We start from the raw sequence: 18,678 nt of genomic DNA, 5'->3' as shown, positions 1-18,678 counted from the left end.
CTCTCTCTCTCTGGCGCGCGCGTGCACACACACAACACACACAAAAGCATTGAGACGTGCCACACTAGCACCCTGCCTTGGTCTCTCTCTCTCTCTCTCTCTCTCTCTCTCTCTCTCTCTCTCTCTCTCTTCTCTCTCTCTCTCTCTCTCTCTCCTACGATGATAAAACTCGCTTCTTCTTCTTCTTCATCTCGTTATACAGGCTGCGTGTAGGAATCCGCTACACCCTTTACGGGCTGTGCAAACGTTCGAGAGGGGAGGAGAAGGGGGAGGCTGGAGCGTGAGGTGTGGTACGACTCTTTGCTCAACTTTTTTTTAAAGCTCTCTGTACAAATATTCGAGGGCTTGAGTTCCCTCTCCGCGTATGGGAACTCTCTCTCTCTCTCTCTCTCTCTCTCTCTCTCTCTCTCTCTCTCTCTCTCTCTCTCTCTCTCTATCTACTGGTGCATGGCGATAGCGATCTCTCTCTCTCGTTTGCGTGCACACACACACACAACGCACTCGGGAGATCTCTCTCTCTCTCTCTCTCCCTCTCTCTCTCTCTCTCTCTCTCTCTCTCTCTCTCTCACACACACACACACACACACACACACAGAGCTGTGCAAGGGTTAGACTCGCATGTGATCAGTTTTCTCACGAGCTTTTCGGCTATGGCATGCGCACACGTTCGAGAGGGGAGCAGGTTAATGACACGTGGCATGCCTCTTTGCTCACCTTTTTTTAAAGCTCCTTAAAGAAATAGAATAGATAGAATAGATGGTCTAGGGCAGAGGAGCCAGTAGTGGGAAGGGGTCCAAAAGATGTACAAAAATTAGGACCATTCAAAGGTCAGAATAGGTAATAACTTGCGCTATTAAAAGTACAAATTATCGCGTGGCATGATGAGCGCGACAAGTGCCTGCGGGGTCCTTGACTAGACCCTGGCTTCGCCTCCACTCATGAAATCCCAACACGCCACAGCCTGTCCAACGTTCCTCTTATGATACGCGATCTTCCTTGAACACAATCGTGACCTGCACATGATAACAGACCCGTCAGTACTCATGACAAATGACTGCCAGTAGAAGCGTGAAAATTAACAAGCATGCAGCCTTGCACTCACAAAGGTTATTCTCAATCACAAGAACATAAACCATCCACGACCTCTTACAATCGACCTTCTCCTACTGCAATCTCCTTCCTCCACTCTCACCTTTCCACAACTAGATATCACTGAACTTCCTATATGGTATAACATCACATAACCAAGATAACCAACTACTGTATACAACAATACTCCCCCAACAGAAACAGCAAGTTTTATGTGCAGTACATCCATTCAGCTCTTCACACAACAAGCCTCTTCCTGCACTAATCCATGGCAAAGGTGTAGAAGTGCAGCAAACAGAATGCAATCAACTCTTGGTAGCAACAAGCCAGTTCCCACACGTTGAGTTCAACAACAGAAAGCCTCCTTGAAGGTGCAATAGCAAAGCAAGACACATCCTATCTATCAAAACAGGACAACCAGATGTTCTTTTTCACCAATGGCGAGCAATGCCCCTTGCGAGTGCAAGGCATGTCTAATCGAAAGACACCCACAACTAGAAGGTTTGTTGTGCACAAGTCTCCTTCTTCATAAAAACGGTGGAAGGGTTTTCTGCTGTGGCAAGGTACACGTCGTGCCTGTTTTTGCTTGTAGAATACCCAGAAAGAAAGCTCCCTTCATAAATCCCAAACCTCCTAGTATATCCACTCCCACCTCATCCACATTATTACACAAGCGATTGCCTAGCCTTGAGAAGTCCACTCAGCCCGCACCCAAGAGAAAGTTTTCAGTCAAAGAGTATTCTCATCTTCTCGAAACTTACAAGGACTAAATCTTCAATCGTAAGAGTGCTTTACATCAAATCACTTACTATCCCACTGTGTCAAGTCACACTCCTTTTCAGATGTGCTTTCAAGAAGCATTGTACTAAGGTTTTGTCAACAATATCCCCAAACTTGCCAATGTACTCCCGAGCAACAGCAATCTCGCTTTTCATGTCTTAATCCACAAGCGTTTCACCTATTTCGGACATTAAGGATTTATGTGTTTGTGCATTTTCACTGCCTATCAAGCGCCACACCACAAAATCCCCTCTTTCAATTATGCTTTATTGCCTACTTGCGACATTCACCCAATTACGTTATTCACAACCAACATAGAAGGTTACAACACAGTCATTAACGTAGAAGGTTTTAACAACCATTGCACAATGCAAAATACACTAAAGTTAAACATGCGTATACCACAATTGACATAGAAGATCAACACCAACACTACAATAGAATTGACAAAGAAGATCAACACCAGCACTACAGTAGAATTAACGCAAAGATCAACACCACAAAACCCTTTGTTTGCCCCTGTCATGAGTACTGAGTGAGCTCAGAAGCTCACCAACATCCATGGCATCTCGTCCATGCACTTGTAGCGGGGATAGATTTGACTGTTGTAAGAGAATACAACCTTCACTTGATGCCTGCGACCAAAACCAGGAAAACATCAACCAGCAGGTAGAAGAAATTAAGGGGAGCACAACTTGGCACACTGTGTTTTGAAGAACGAGCCATTGAAACTGTATAAAGCTATTGTAATTACCTTTTCTAAAGCTATTTCTTCATGCCTCAATACAACTGTGAGCTTTTGAATGAAGAATGTCCTGGCTTTCTGTACATCACTAGAAACTAAAAGCAGTATCACCTGCAATGTCACCTGTAACAAAAGGAATTGTAACTACTCAACTCGATCTTAGCTGCCATCTGAGCAATCATACTTGCTAATGCCAAGAGTCAGAAAAGCATGCGGGTGTGCCCAGTCGTTGCAAGGATCTGAGAGCTCTCGTGACTTGGTGGCTCCCCCCACCCCCAAAGACATGAATTCTTTGATGACAGCCCATATCCGTTGTGCGCACGGCGGCGGGCCCTTTGCTTATGGTGGAAGCAGCTCTTCTTTCCCAGCTAATTTGCAATTGGTGAAAGAAGCACAAAGATCCAACAGCCTCTCCCTAGCAATCTCATCCTCGAGTATTCTCTACACTTGCTCCAAGCACAACACCTTTCTCGGTCAACAACACAGGCCTTCAAGGTGAAAGCACAGGTGATTACGTATGGGGCAGGCTGAGCATACTCATGCATGAGAGAGAGAGAGAGAGAGAGAGAGAGAGAGAGAGAGAGAGAGAGAGAGAGAGAGAGAGAGAGAGAGCTGACAATGCTATTTTTTGAGGAGCAGCAGCCATTGAAACTAGGTAGCATAGATAGGAAAGAGTACACAGTACAAGCAAGGCGAAAAACAGAGATTACTTGCCAAGTCTGTGGCGAACAAAGCTTCCCTGGCTGCTGTCGATTCTTTGATGCTATCAGAAACCGGCATTTTGCTGTTGGGTTGCCCACCGCTTTGCAAGCACTTCAAATCACTTGGCATGCACTGAGGAAGAGGTTCAGATTGACGCCCTGTGGAGAGGGCATGAGTCCGCACAACAGGGAGATAAGCTCGGGATTGCGCGGTCGCTTCTACAGGTCGCCAAGGAGCATTTAATGTCGTGCATGGGAGTCCACCTGGTGGACTACACATGGTACGTTATCAGTTGGGGTAGATATAACCACTAAACCCGGCTGTCCCACTTATTGGGGTAGATAGGTATCTTCATTGGATACCATTTTTGATACACACAAAACAATATATCTGTCTAAATTCTCATATGACTTGCTCAAAATAGCATCATTCCACTGACACACGCTCTTAAGACCTTGCCGAGCTGGCCAATACCACCCCATTCAAAAATTCCCAAAATTCCCTCCCAAGTTACCCGTCCCACTACTGCCTCCTCTACCCTCTACCCTAGCACTATCCAGGTAGTGAATATATATTTTTTGAAGCCATAGGAGAGCTATAACTAGCATTATTCCATTAAACAGAGTGTACAAGTTTCGAATGAGTGGAGCGGCGGGAACGTACAAGATGCAGCAGCAGAGAGATGGCGATGTCGAGATTGAGAGTCTATTTTCCGCTGACCGCTCTATTAAGCGGCTTGATTTCGAGAATATCCCCGTTTTCAATAGCTCACCGCAGATCATGAGAGCTCAAGCTCAGCAAATCCGCAGGTATTGCTCTGGGGGCTCTTCCTAATGGTAAACGAGCATTTTTCTCATTCTAGAAGCTATCTCCCGGAACAATTAGTAGGTTACAGGGGGTTCAAGCTTCCATGTCGACACGATCTTGTCTGTGTGTTGGAATTGATAGTAACTGAAGTAGACAGGATGTCAAATCATCAATGTCTTGATCGACTTGTTCTAATTGAAGTAAAGAGATTTGAGGCCATCATAATTGGTTTCTGTTTAACCGACATCCAACTTGGTCTTTCAAAATGTAGAGATGGTAGTCAATTTCAAGCATTTCGAACTCTTTTTTTTTTTGGTTATCGACGTCTGAAAAAAAATCACAAGGTCTACACTTTTGAATGATGGTCTGGGTCTCCACCCTCATCCTCTTCCCAAACTGCATATATTTACCAGAGATCTAGAAAGATGCAAAGAGGAAATGACAGACCCAATGGAACTTTTGGGATCACTGAAGGCCGCCGCTCCTGATTATGCGAATGTTGACACTTCAAAGCTTTGGGTGAGCCTCCTATCCAATTGCAACTGGCAGTTCCATTAGTTTTTTGTATGCTCTACTTAGTTTTGTAAACCCATCACTACTTAGTCAAGACCCTCCAATACAAGAGGATTTTATGCAGGAGGCATGTCAGGAAACCTCTTTGTGGCTGTGTTTTGATAGAAAAATGTGTTTCTCACCTGTCACTATCGTTTACTATTGCCAAGATTTATTCTTGCATGTACAGGAGTAAAGGTCTGCCTCATATAGTATACTGATGTAATTGCCAACCTTGTTCTTGTTATAAAGTGCATGTAAAGGCTAATGAATGACCATTTTCAGGAGAAGTACCTGTCTTTGAAGAGAGAATTTCTGCAAGTGGAGGCTGAAAACCTTTTCTTAGATAGCTACTTGACACGAGAAGCGGAGCCTGTTCAAGACTCTGGTAAGCATAAACAATTGTATGTTTGCTTCACATGGGTCAAAAGACTGATATTTACGATCGTTAAAGGTGGCTTCAGGTATTTTACAAATGTTGTGAAATGAAAATGCAGATTTTACATATACTTGTAACCAAAAGCTTAGCTTTTATAGAGTTTTTTGCCCTTCCAGCTGAGGCAGCTCACCCTTCATTAGCAAAAGTGAGAGTGTTTCTTTTGATAAGGCTTTTACGTGATGCTTCAGTTGATATCAAAAAGTCACATAATGAAATGAGTGGATACTTGATTTAATGTCCTAGTCACTCCACCGTGCTGTTCTCTGAGACATACTATGTGACAAGGCTTAGATGGCTATTGGCTTTGTGCTCGACAGTGTGCTAGTCATGAGCACCAAATTGATCAAGAAATGTGAGAGAGAGAGAGAGAGAGAGAGAGAGAGAGAGAGAGAGAGAGAGAGAGAGAGAGAGAGAGAGAGAGAGAGAGAGAGAGAGAGAGAGAGAGAGAGAGAGAGAGAGAGAGAGAGAGAGAGAGAGAGAGAGAGAGAGAGAGAGAGAGAGAGAGAGAGAGAGAGAGAGAGAGAGAAGAGAGAGAGAGAGAGAGAGAGAGAGAGAGAGAGAGAGAGAGAGAGAGAGAGAGAGAGAGAGAGAGAGAGAGAGAGAGAGAGAGAGAGAGAGAGAGAGAGAGAGAGAGAGAGAGAGAGAGAGAGAGAGAGAGAGAGAGAGAGAGAGAGAGAGAGAGAGAGAGAGAGAGAGAGAGAGAGAGAGAGAGAGAGAGAGAGAGAGAGAGAGAGAGAGAGAGAGAGAGAGAGAGAGAGAGAGAGAGAGAGAGAGAGAGAGAGAGAGAGAGAGAGAGAGAGAGAGAGAGAGAGAGGAGAGAGAGAGTGAGAGAGAGAGAGAGAGAGAGAGAGAGAGAGAGAGAGAGAGAGAGAGAGAGAGAGAGAGAGAGAGAGAGAGAGAGAGAGAGAGAGAGAGAGAGAGAGAGAGAGAGAGAGAGAGAGAGAGAGAGAGAGAGAGAGAGAGAGAGAGAGAGAGAGAGAGAGAGAGAGAGAGAGAGAGAGAGAGAGAGAGAGAGAGAGAGTGAGAGAGAGAGAGAGAGAGAGAGAGAGAGAGAGAGAGAGAGAGAGAGAGAGAGAGAGAGAGAGAGAGAGAGAGAGAGAGCGAGAGAGAGAGAGAGAGAGAGAGAGAGGAGAGAGAGAGAGAGAGAGAGAGAGAGAGAGAGAGAGAGAGAGTGAGAGAGAGAGAGAGAGAGAGAGAGAGTGAGAGAGATGAGAGAGAGAAGAGAGAGAGAGGAGAGAGGAGAGAGAGAGAGAGAGAGAGAGAGAGAGAGAGAGAGAGAGAGAGAGAGAGACTTATTTGCTAATAACAGAATGATTCTAATGGAGTCTTTCCTGGCAGACAGGGAGCTACGTGATGTGGAAAAGCAGCTTGCTGACTTACAGTCCATGACAACTAAAGAAAGTGAAGAGATTAAGAGTCTTGTAGGTGCATTCGCTGAAGGTACATTTCAAAACTCCGCAAGCAATGAATGGTGGCCATGTACTTGTCAGAGTCAACCTAGAGCCAACCTAACCTAGAACATACAATGTTGTTACTATTTGGTGCAGAGATTGAAATTTTTCCGAGGCTTATGGAGTGTGCTTTAAACCATTTTGATGAGTGTGATACTAAGGTATTTGTTAAAGTTTGACCCTGTAAATCTTCAGCGTCTCCGTTTATAGCAGACTTCAAAGGTGTTTATAATTTGTGTTACCTATGTTGTGCCTAATACAATACTGTTCAAAAACTTGCAGATGCATGTGGAGTCATTGGAATACATGGTAAGGGTGTATTTGCATTGGTTACATTTTTTATGCTAGTCTGCAGCAAGTTGCATTCGGATACAAATTAATATGATGACCGCCCTCACCATCCACATTTCATGTCTATTATTTGAATGGGGAGGTGTGTGTGCATATACATCTGGGGGAAAAAACTTGAATCTTTTATGTCCTCAATCATGCATGGACTGAAACCATTGTTGTAGAGTATTGCATATGCATTCTTCATAGACACGAATGATGGGCTGTGAGCTGTGAGGGATTACGAAGTTATTCTCCTCAAATTGCCCATCCAAGGAGGTGGATGGTTCATTTGAGTTCTCAATGGCAGGCAGGTTCCCTTCTCAAAGTGAATTCAAATGGATTTTGAACCATAAATTGGTGGTTAAGACATATGCCTTACTGCTATACTTGTTACCTTCATGAGCCTAAAGAAAGCATTCAAGAGAATAGATAATTGCTACAATTTGTAGCACAGAATACTAAACATGCCTTTAGCAAAAAGAAAAAGTGTCTTGCAATTCTTTGTGATCACCTGCAACTGTATTGTCGTCCATATGTAAGCCTCTTACACTTCATGCTTGGTGAGGCTGCGTTGTTTCGATCTGACCTATCATAAGTTTCTGTATTGAATCCACTCTTACAGGACCTTTCTGTTCTTCACCTTCTGGCTGCAGGATGAACATTCTCGCTATGCCGATTCGGAAGATGAAAGGAGGGCCCTTGAATTGTCAATTCTTACTGAAAGTGTGCAAAATGAGGTGCTTGCATCTTCAAGTTGCGTTTTCCTTATCCGTGGCAAGAAGTAGACCGTTCTTTGATTTGCCTTTTGCAGATACTAGAGCTGGATTCAAAAGTCTCCAAAGCGGAGGAGTATTATGATCGCATACAAAACTTACATAACACTCACACAAAGTGGGCTGGGGTTGTGATCATGGTTTTTTTTAATGTTGCTTTGTGCTTGCTGATTATCTGAAGCGCAACATTTCGCAGGCTTGACCTTCTCAGAAAGGTGCAGTCATTCTTTTGTGGCTGGGCCATTGCTCGATGTGAAAATGATATGGTGACGTTTGCATTGAAGAACTCCACCGCCTCAAAGCAGAAGCAAGTCACAGGGAGCAGGCATATGACGCCTTCAAAGCAAAGAGTATACAAACTTCATGTCAAGGTTCACCCAAAAACTCTTGCTGTAGAGAATGCACAGGTGGGTTGCACATTGATTGCTTTGTCGTTTGAGATCTTGGCTCTTCTAGTGCACTAAGAGAAGTGCTGCAAATGGTTCTCAGCTTGAACCGAAGGATGAAGCCCTTGTTAATGAAATACTTAAGGAACTGGCTTTGAGGAGGTAAGCTATGAAATGCATTGTACTTGTGTACTTGCACCAACATGTTTTTATGCTGACTTGTGGGCTCTGCATTTTTCAAGGATGATGCATTCCTTAGAAGTCTCAGGGGAATTGCACAATGATCTGGAGTTTGTACTGAGAAGGGCAGGACAGCGAATTGCATCATCCAGATAGGCAGCATCTTCAATGGTTTTTTGATCTGCTATTCACACAGTTTCATCAAAGTTTTCTGGTGCGCATCATTGCTGCTTGATTTGAACTATCCAGGGTTCTTGACATTGAAAGCTAAGCTACATGATCTCCCTTGCTGTATATCATGACCGACGAGGGTTTTCACCCAGCACAAGAAGGTTATGACTTTGTGTTAATGTAGGTCTACACAGAAAGAATCACCCAAGAGAAATCAGTGAGCTTTGATGTTTGAAATGTGGTGCTGTAAACACCAAACCGACACAATTGCAATGGTGTTTGCGATGAGAGATCCTCAAGAGGAAAGGAATGGTGCTTGTAAAGTGCATATAATTTAGTGAAGCCATGCTCATGCAGCGACCTTGTCTTAGCTTTCTGTATGTACGTATCAAATGAATTTAAGAAGAGAAAAGCAAAAGGGTCTTCTCCTTCATCTTGAGGCTAAATCTTTGGTGAGGGATGCTTCCTTCTTTCCCAATTTGCTAGTTTCAATTGCTGGCTGAAACTAAAGGGTCTTGTGTATTTTAACCGGCTGAAATTATAAAATCCCGGTTAGATTTTGAGCTTACCCTTAAGAAAACCGGCAAATTTACACAAGTTTTAGCCAAAAGCTTCAAATTTTGACTTAAAAACTGGAAGAATTTCAAGTTTCCCCTTATTTTGATCGGTTAGGAAAAATGTATTTTTCGAGCCCTGCTTTGGACTGCCCTCATGAAACCGTTGATCTGCTCTTGGCATGCCTGTCTCACTCAAGAGAGGAGGTTTCCCCCTTTATGAGTGGGCTTTTCCATAGGGCTTATAAAGGTGTGTCCTAGGGATAAAAGGAGTTGTCTCATTTAGTAGGCGGAAGGATAATTTAAGTCTTCAAAAGGCTTGCCTTTTTCGTGGAAATGTTCAATACTCTTTGGTGTGGAGTATTTGAACTAGGTGTATTTGACCTATTCCAAACACTCCCCCAAAAAAGACTTGTCCCATACGTTATGTCTCTATAGGACATTTGGTCCTAGATTAATAGTCCCAATGAAAAGGTGCTCCAAAGCTTAATTGGCATAACTGATCTAGAAACGTAATCTCGGTCTTGAGATCATTCTCTATCCCAAGATGAGTTTTTCAAATTTCTATCTTCATCATCATCATCTATTTTTTGGCCATCTTAAAAAGGCTTTAGAGAACAAGGGATTAAAGTTGGCATGCATAGGAGTTTGATGTCATGATGTGAATTATTGACTTCATGAAATTTTCTTTAACACTTCAATTTGCGTAAGAGTGCATTCATTTCAGCACTTTATAGAAGTTTATTTTATTGAATTGTTTTATTATTGTCTAAGCTTATTACGAACCCTAAAATTATTCTTTTGAATCAGTTTGTCGATGAATCCTTTTATTTTACGTCTTTTTCATTTTTTACTTGGTTGCTTCGGGGGTGGCAAACAGTGTTTTTTTAATGGCAAGGTGCCGTTAATTGGCAGTGACACCTTTGGGGCAAGTTGGTTAGCATTGGTGAACCTGGAAGCAGACTTGAGGATGTGAGTTCAATCTACACACTATGGTGTGTTATATGGTGTCTTTTAACCTGCGTTGTAGAGGAAAGGGAGAGAGATTTGTAAAGATTCCATGTAATGAAGATGAAGCAGGTAGCATACACATCATTGCTATTTACAAATTTGTGCATTACCTACTATGACAAAGCCAACGAAGCACAACTAGTTTTTGTTTCAAAACATCAATGTGCATCTTTCACCTTGTTGTTTAGGGTTTCCTTTCGTAATATATAAGACATTTGTGAGTAGGAGCTACCAGTTGGAGTTTCATAAAAAAAGAAAGGGAATCAAGTGAAATTTCGGGAGGAGAGTAAGCGCAACCAGAAGGTGTCGCACAAGGAGGGGGGAAAGGGCAGCAAGGGTCATCGCACAGGCAAGGGAAGTCCATTTTGGGGTCCCATGAGGTAGCAACAGGGGTCTCGAAAGGCGGGGGTGGTGCTTCGGAGCTGGTACGCGCGAAAGATGTTCTTTTAAAGTTTATGGAGAGGTAGGTTGCACAGCTCGGCATGGTAGCTCTTCCGGTTATACGAGATGATAAGTATGGATGAAGGCACTCATGCGATCGCATTCGAGTCCAGTCTCAAGCTTTTGAAGTGCAAGCGACGCAATAAGATGGGTGAGTATCAGACGCATCTGGTGTGTTATCGGATATAATTAGAGAAGTTGCCAGTAGGGTAAGTGTGATTATGTGTGTATAATGGACAACAAAATTTGCTATTAAAACACGACAAAAATGACGTGATTGTAAACACTCACTTAGATCTACTCTCCATAAGTCTCATCGCCCCCTAACTTCAAGAGGCCTAGTAGGCCTTCGTGACTCTCACCGTGTTTTAATTATGACCATATTGAAAAAAAGCACAAAGTTTCTCGGTTGTAGAATTTTACACATATAAAACAAAGCCCAACAATTGTATACTAGAAGCGTATATGTGAATAGTGTTTGTTTTTTCTTTATCCGCTATAATACCTTGGAATTTTGATAAGTAGAGATGTTAAGGACAGTTTGTTGAAGAGGTCCTTAAGAAGAAGTTACCTATGTGTGGTCGCATAGGAAGTTGCCCAACGAGGGGAAAAACAAGAATTGAAAGCTGTCAAGGTGCAAAAAAAGGTAATACAAAATGTAGGATGTTTGCTTAACGAATTTTGGCTTCAGATGCTTACTTGGTAAAAAAATACAAAATCTTCTTCAAGCTATACAACAATAGGGGTTGATCCTCTATAGACATATCATCTAGGCCACACGGGAATAGCTTGCTTGAAAAAGAGCACAATAAAGATGATGATGTAGGCCCCCCACTAGCATGCAACAAACCTGCAACTCTTGCCCTTGCTTGTCTCTCGATCAGCCTCTACTCATGCAGCTCGAAGACAAATAGTTCTTGCACTCGAAAGCTCCTTATCGGTCCGTGCTCAGAGAGGGCGTCGCTCGCTTCCCTGTTCCAGTACTGGCCCTGCTCCACCCTGTTCCAGTCTTGACCCCCTCCTTACCTCATCGCCATCGCCTCCATCTGACAGGCTGTAGAGAAACAAGACACACACACACACACACACACACAACACACACACACACACACACACACACACACATTGTAACCCGAGGTTGATATCTATAACACGTGGGTTTTTCTTTGTGACACCTGTCTTCCACTTACTAATGGAATTTTTCTTATTGTCTGTCATGGTGACAGGTATAGAGGAAACCCTTACCTTAAAAAGCTTCTCCAAGAAAAGTCTTTATATGATTTGGAAATGGCACACTGCTGTAGTATGATCAATTATTAGTGTTTTTATTAACCAGAGATTGTCACCTTTTCTCTATCTGTTAATGTTGTGATGAGCCTTGGTCTCTTGTAATCTACACACACACACACACACACACACACACACACACACACACACACACACACACACACACACACACACACAGACACAGAGGAAAAACTCTACGCATCTCCCCCCTTGACCACCGGGCTACACCTCGAGCATCCCGTGTAGAGGAACGAGAAAGGGGAGAGTGATTTGCAGTTTGCAGCTAGGGCTTTTGATTCCGCAGCAATTAAAACACACACACACACACACACACGCAAACACGCACACGCTCTGTGTGTGTGTGTGAGAGAGAAAGAGCGCAGTCCATGTTACCTCACCTCCCTCCCCGTTTTGTTGCTGCAAACACCACACCTTTCCAAAAACCTCTTAATTATCCCTTGGAGTTTGCAAATCTGTGAACTTTTGCATAGCCGCCCTCCAACCCCCTTATGTTGCCATCGTTCTTGTGCTCGCCCCCTTCCCCCCCTTGCCCTGCTGCGAGCGTCCTTTGCTAGGCACGAAACCCTAAAAGCCCCTTTGTCAACTCAAGAGTGTATTGTCGCATTTGCCCTGCTGCTCCGATCATGGCCCTCTGCCCATCTTCCTCTTGCAAGCCCGTCAAGGACTACATCCATTTGCCCCTGCACTGACCTGCAAAACACACACACACACACACACACACAGAGAGAGAGAGAGAGAGAGAGAGAGAGAGAGAGAGAGAGAGAGAGAGAGAGAGAGAGAGAGAGAGAGAGAGAGAGAGAGAGAGACCAATACCTCTCGCGCTGCGTGCTCTCCTCACCAGACTAACAATGCACTCCATAGAGAGAGAAAAGACACCCTCTCCATGTCCTTGTCTTCGCCCCACGCGGCATCTACCCCTTTTGGGAGAAATTTACTCTCACGAGTCACAATTAGGGGGTATTCTTGGGAATTTTGGAAAATTTGAGAGGCATTATGGGAATCTATATGTATTCTATAAAGGCAGTGAGAGTGCCCTTTACACGTGTCGAGAGTTGCGCGCTGAAGGCTACAATCCAAAAGTCCTCTACGCACGATAAAGAGGGAGAGAGAAGAGAGAGAGAGGCCGCGGAAGGCGGCCGGCCGTACTAGTTTATGACAAATACTAAGGGTGCCTTGGAATTTTTTGAAATTTGAGGCGTATTTTGGTATTTTTTGGGTGATTTTCCCATTAAAAGAAGATCTTTTTGTCTCCTCTCGCCACGTGCCACCTTTCTTCTTTTTTCTCTTAAACCCAAAAGGCAATCCAACGAGATTCCTCTTAATAAGCACCTAAAAAAAGATTGGCAGGACCTACTAGAGTCAATGCACGACATTCTATACAATTTGCTTTCAAAGCCCTCGCAGTTGTGAAAAAGAGGCAATATCATGACACACACGATGATGATGATGATCCACGGCTAGAAAAATACATTTTTCCTAGCCGAAGAAAAGAAGGGCAAAGTTGAAATCTCTCTCTCTCTCTCTCTCTCTCTCTCTCTCTCTCTTCCTCCTTCCTCCCTCTATCTATCTCTCTTGCAAATCTCTCCCTCTCTTCCTTCCTCTATCTCTTGAGCAATCTCTCCCTCTCTTCCTCCCTCTATCTCTTGAGCAATTCCTCCCTCTTGAGCTAAAAGCTGGCTAAAAAACACAGATCTAGTTGTCAAAATGCAGTGATCCATTGCATAAAGCAAGGCTGAAAACACAGATGATGATGGGGCCGATGGTGGACAACAATGGGAGCACTCAATGCAGCAAGGAAATGGCCAAGAAGAGGCTCAATGGGTTGCCACTATACCGGGCTACCAAAGAGAGGCTAGTGTTAGTAGATCCAGGCCGATTTTGGCAAGGAAACGGGCTGAAAACTATAAACATTGGGCTGAATGTTGATCCGGCGATGATGTGTTTGACAAGGGTGAGCCAAAACACCAGAGGGCTGATTTACAAAACGATGTAGCTAATCTGCAAATACATTGGAATTGAGTGCTAGTACTGGCTCATCTGGTGGTGCGAAACACTCACTATGCTGCTTCTTTTGTAGCGAATTTAAGTTGGGTCCGAAATTTTAGGACATGTCGCAAAAAATGTGCAAATGTGTGCACATTGTAGTTCGTTGATGCTCACTATTATGTGACCCATTTGGGAAACTGGCCAGATTGGCACGTTCCTCTAACCTAGATCCACATGCTTGTCATGTCAAATGCCCACTAAATGTAACAACATTGGTCAAAATGCTTGTAGAATCCATTTATGCAAGAGGGTCCCAAAACTAGTAAACCTAATCTATTGGACTTGTGCCTGAACATGCGGGTCCTACAAATAGGCTCACAAATTTGTCGGTACCAGTTCTCCTAGGATTCTAGACACTCCTATCTAGGAATAGGTTCAAAATTGTCTCTGGAAGTTGATGAAGCATGTCCATGTGGCACACATAGCCATGTGCATGTGACAAGGAAGGTAGATTGCTAGCGTTTTTTAGCACGTCTCCCTAGCATTTTTGCATCCCATGAAATTGTGGTCACGCTATGATCATACAAATGCAGAGCACCTTCATCTTGGTGCATGCATAGGGAGGAGGAGATCCATGATCTCCAAAGGGTATCCACACCATGGGTGGCCTTGATCCTTGTCCTTCTCCCTTTAGATCAGTTCTCTTGCTAGAAGAAGTTCCACTAGAGACTTGCTTTCACAAGAGGCTCAGATTGTACCCCATGTTGAGGCCAAGCTAATGGAATTGAGTGGTGGCCCCATATTGTCTTTAGCACAAGTGGTTCCTTTACTATTCCCTTGAGGATTGGTGTTATGTTGTGTATTTGATACTGATTGCACAATTGAGTGGTGGTGGGTACATTGTCTTTAGCACAAGTGGTCAAGACAATTCTAATGAAGATTCTAAGGAAGCAAGATACAATCGTGGGAGTATATGTGATCTTCTGAGTCTATATGGAGTTTGGCATATTGTATTGAATTGTCCCTACATTTTTGATTTTGACAAATGCCTAGAAGTGGTGGACACTTGGTTTAATCTCAGGGAGTTTGCTTGATTAGCTAGGTCTTGTGAAACCCTGACAAATTCTTTGGAAAACATGATCCTCAATTGATGATCTTTACGATTTTTCAATTATTAGCACTTTGAGTTTACCGATGGTGTGATCCTCTTTGGGCCTTAAGTTCTACGAGATTGAGGTTTTGTTAACTAGTTATAGAGGAAACGATTTTATTCCAGGTTGTCTTAGATTCTCTTTTTTGAGGATACTTCTCTTTTAGAGAGGGCTTGCAGGTTATTATCTTCAATTTACTTTTGATGCTCCATTTAGCGGAGTACCATACATGGTGTCTTTTGGTCGGTTTTTTCCTTACTCGCTTCTTGCATCTTTGGATGGTGTGTTTTAGCCCCAGAGTGCAATTAACATCATGGAAAATGTGTTCTCCAGACACTTTGGTGGTTGCTTGGTCTTTCAGATGTGTGGTGGGATGGTTGCTCTTCCTAGTGCATCCAATCAATAGTTTTTATGTATTGTCTCCCAAATTGATCCTTGAAGACTATACGATTTAGGACACACCTATTTCACTTATCCTTCGACTGACAGGTAGTTTTGTATAGGTGGATAGTGGTTCTTGTTGGACTAGAATCAATTATAGCAGTTAGCCATGGCATTCTTCTCAATTCTCCTAGTTTTAGTTCTAGGTTCTACATGTATATTTCCTTTTGGAGTTGCCCACCTTGGGTGATCTAGTTGCATAGGTAGATACCGTTGGAGAGTTGTGGTAGTTTTCCATGGTCTGAGTGTTCTCCCTTTAGAGGGGGATATGGAGTCAACTTGGGACTCGATTTTTGTATATATTCTTTTAGTTCTAGTGGTTCTATGTGTAGCGGAGAGTGATAGTCTATTTGGATGCCTTCTCTAGTACCTTTTTCTTCTCTTATAGAGCTTGAGTACAGGGTCTCTTAATCTTTCCATATTAGTTGAAGTCTTAATATTGATACGTGTTCTTGTTTGTTGGATGTATATTCTCGATTCACTGTGAGAGTGGGGTGACATTCTCTTGAGATGTGTTCTAGATAGAGGAAGATCAATATAAATTTTCACTCTCAGTCCTGATGAAGTTCCTTCCAATGTTGTTTGCAATTCACTCATGATATATGGTGATTGGTGCAATTCTTTGGTCCTTCATCATCGGGCAATTAATTTCTTAGTAGCCTCATTTGTCCGGATTATTTGGACTTCTTGTAGCACTTTGGAGATTCTGACATGTGGTATGTGACTAAAGGTGTAGGTTTTTTACTCTTTTCTTGAGGGTGGAGAAAATTAAATACCATTAGATTATGGATTTACCCTTAGTTTTGATGCTATCTCTTGGAGAGGTTAGCAATAGTACATTTTATGGATTCTAGTTGTGTGAGTCATGTGTTGGTTGAGTTGAGGGGTTTGTTGTCAGGGCTAGATTTACTTTTAAGTTTTAGTGGACAACATCTTACTTCCCAAATGTCTTTCGGGGGTAGCACTTAGATTGCAGAATGCAGGATAATTTTTTAGCGTGGAGATTTTCTGCAAATGTCCTCGTCCATGAAACCCACACCTTATAGTTTCACATTGCTCACTCCAGCTTCCTTGTTTATCTTCCTTTCCAAGACCTCAGAGGGCATGTTAATATATAACATCGCTTAGGATTTGTCTAGTTAGTCTTGGTATCTCCTAGAGACATGTAGTACGGAGTGAGGGCTATTTTGTGGCAATGCCCAACTAGAGTGAAATATTTACTCTCATGTCAAGATACATTTAGCCATGTTTAGCTCAAGATTTTGGCTAGTAGATTCTTGTAGAGCTAGGAGTATTTTTCCCAACCCTACCAATATTTTCCCCATGGCCCTAGAGGGCCTTTGGTTTTCTGTTGCTCTATTTTCACCTATTCTCCCATTTATAAGAGTCTTGAGGGTTGACTTAGATTGGTCAACCAACACACCTTGGGGAATGGGGAGGGGCACAAGGGGGAGTAGTGTGTGCACACACTTTGTGATGAAAAGTGCCCCTTGTGGAAGCCCTTAGGTGGTCTATGGGCAAAGGGAGGGTAGATTGTTAGCGTTTTTCAACACATTTTTGTAGCATTTTTGCATTTCATGCAATTGTGATCACCAGCAATAGAGCAACACCATTGGCAAATGTGATGGGTGGTGGGGGATCTCCCTTGCATTTTTCCTTCTCATGGCAGATATGTGAAGGTGCTATGATCATGGAGAGGTGAAGCACCTTCATCTTGGTGCAGGAATAAGGGAGGACAAGACCCATGATCTTCAGAAGAAATCCACACCATGGGAAGCCTTGATCCTTGTCCTTCTCCATGTAGATCAATTCTCTTGCCAGGCGAAGTTCACCAAAGCCTTGCTTTCGTAGGAGGCTAGGGTTGTAGCACATGTTGAGGCCAAGATAGTGGTTTCATGTGTAGGAGTAGATGGTAGGAGTAATAGTGGTTGTGTGCACCTTGGTTCTATCCATTAAGACATGTCAATTCAATGTCCGGACCACCATTGGTCACTTGTTTGAGCAGTTTATTATCATCATGAAGAGCCTTTCCTAGATCTCTCTCTCTCTCTCTCTCTCTCTCTCTCTCTCTTATATCTCCTGTCTCTTTGCACCTCAGTGATCTCTCTTCTCCACAGTTGTCTTGTATATGTATGCTAGGGATCTTATCAAAGTCAAGCTAGATCGGAATCAAGGCGTGCACTAGACCGGAGGCCGGTATTTGTCTTCATTTCATATTCTACTAACTATTTTGACAAATATTTTGTATACATCATTTTGGTTTCTTGTCAGATGTAATGTGATTTGAACGCTAACCCACGCATCCAAATTAAGCATTAGGAGCTCCTTTTACCTCTCTTTGCTTCTCAAGTGTCTCTCTTAGGCTGAAGCATGTGGCAACAACTTCCACCTAGCTAGGGATCTAGAATTGAGGCCACTTTGGCTGCCATCACATGTTCCATGATGCCAATCTTCTATGTGGATCCATTCTCTTCTTTGCTTGTCAAGCCTGCCTTTGCCTTTATCCATTTTTGACATTTGAACCTTGCCCTTGGAGACTAAGACAACTTCCTCCTTCACAAGAAAACAAACAAGGCTGTCAAAACTTCCTTTGTGATTTGCATGCGTTATTCCGTGGCCACCATCCTTTACTCCTTTATAAGTTTCACATGCAACAAGGCTGCTAGCTGTGTACTACTAAAACCAGTTTCCATAGCTGATAGTTGATCTTGGATCATGTTCGTTGATTGAGGCAACCCAATAGTAAACCTTGTGGAAATAGTCTTCACAAACCAATTGCATGGGCATCTCATAACGCTATCCTTACTATCTCAAAATTCTCTCTACAAAAGTTCTAGCCCATGGAATTTCAAAACGTGGAGCTTGACCTTCATCTTTTGATTTTTTTCAACATGCTTGCTTGAGGTAGTAGGTTGCCCCCTTGAGCAATTTAGAATGTGGTCGCGGGGCAGCCACAAGGCAAACTCCATAGAGATTTTAGTAGCATGTTTCAATACACATAGAGAAATGGGCATGTCTAGGGAAACTTTCCTTTGTAGAGTTTCAAAACACATTTGACTAGAGGCGGCATAAAAAAGGGCCAACACCTCCACAAGCTTGCCAAAAATTGCAGGCTTTGGGGGTGCTTTGTAGGAAGATTTTCAAAATGCCTACTATAAGAACACAAAAGGAAATCTCCTCTGCTCTTTGTGTTTCAAAATGCTCCAAACAAGTGCAAAAAACGATGTCCATCTCATGAAATTCTCTTCGATTTGCCCCTCTTCTTTGCGTGCTTCTCCTCCCATTATCAAAGAGCCTAACACTCTGACACCATGTCAAAATTGATGATGCAAAAGCCGAGAATTGGGGAGAGAGAGAGAGAGAGAGAGAGAGAGAGAG

General features: G+C 43.1%; 2 protein-coding genes across 2 annotated transcripts; one reads left to right on the top strand and one right to left on the bottom strand.

Annotated features, from left to right (window-relative positions):
* Positions 1 to 2,360: 2,360 nt before the first annotated feature.
* Positions 2,361 to 3,595, bottom strand: LOC147454587 (uncharacterized). Its single transcript, XM_086517361.1, has 3 exons — positions 3,329 to 3,595; positions 2,624 to 2,737; positions 2,361 to 2,504 (listed from the first exon to the last, which is right to left on the bottom strand). The coding sequence occupies exons 1-3, from the start codon at positions 3,593 to 3,595 to the stop codon at positions 2,361 to 2,363; spliced, it is 525 nt and encodes a 174-aa protein (XP_086373487.1).
* Positions 3,596 to 3,927: 332 nt separating this feature from the next.
* LOC147454586 (reverse transcriptase-like protein) lies at positions 3,928 to 8,839 on the top strand. The gene is made up of 11 exons (XM_086516488.1): positions 3,928 to 4,125; positions 4,537 to 4,642; positions 4,961 to 5,063; positions 6,453 to 6,554; positions 6,662 to 6,726; positions 6,848 to 6,874; positions 7,552 to 7,635; positions 7,710 to 7,789; positions 7,868 to 8,078; positions 8,161 to 8,219; positions 8,300 to 8,839. Exons 1-11 carry the CDS (start codon positions 3,956 to 3,958, stop codon positions 8,391 to 8,393), a joined length of 1,101 nt encoding a protein of 366 aa, XP_086372614.1. The 5' UTR covers positions 3,928 to 3,955; the 3' UTR covers positions 8,394 to 8,839.
* Positions 8,840 to 18,678: the final 9,839 nt, after the last annotated feature.

The sequence above is a fragment of the Adiantum capillus-veneris genome, chromosome 7 (genome assembly GCF_014529385.1).
Source record: "Adiantum capillus-veneris isolate H3 chromosome 7, ASM1452938v2, whole genome shotgun sequence".
In the NCBI taxonomy this organism is placed as follows: Eukaryota; Viridiplantae; Streptophyta; class Polypodiopsida; order Polypodiales; family Pteridaceae; genus Adiantum; species Adiantum capillus-veneris.
Note: the sequence above shows the minus strand (reverse complement) of the source record. Positions and strands in the feature narration are given on the sequence as shown.

Coding starts and splice junctions, on each gene's coding strand:
- LOC147454587 (XM_086517361.1), bottom strand. CDS start 3,595: ATGTGTAGTCCACCAGGTGGACTCCCATGCACGACATTAAATGCTCCT. Junction 2,738..3,328: donor CTTTGTTCGCCACAGACTTG/GCAAGTAATCTC, acceptor CTTTTGTTACAG/GTGACATTGCAGGTGATACT. Junction 2,505..2,623: donor AAGAAATAGCTTTAGAAAAG/GTAATTACAATA, acceptor TTTTGGTCGCAG/GCATCAAGTGAAGGTTGTAT.
- LOC147454586 (XM_086516488.1), top strand. CDS start 3,956: ATGAGTGGAGCGGCGGGAACGTACAAGATGCAGCAGCAGAGAGATGGC. Junction 4,643..4,960: donor TTGACACTTCAAAGCTTTGG/GTGAGCCTCCTA, acceptor GACCATTTTCAG/GAGAAGTACCTGTCTTTGAA. Junction 7,790..7,867: donor TTACATAACACTCACACAAA/GTGGGCTGGGGT, acceptor AACATTTCGCAG/GCTTGACCTTCTCAGAAAGG.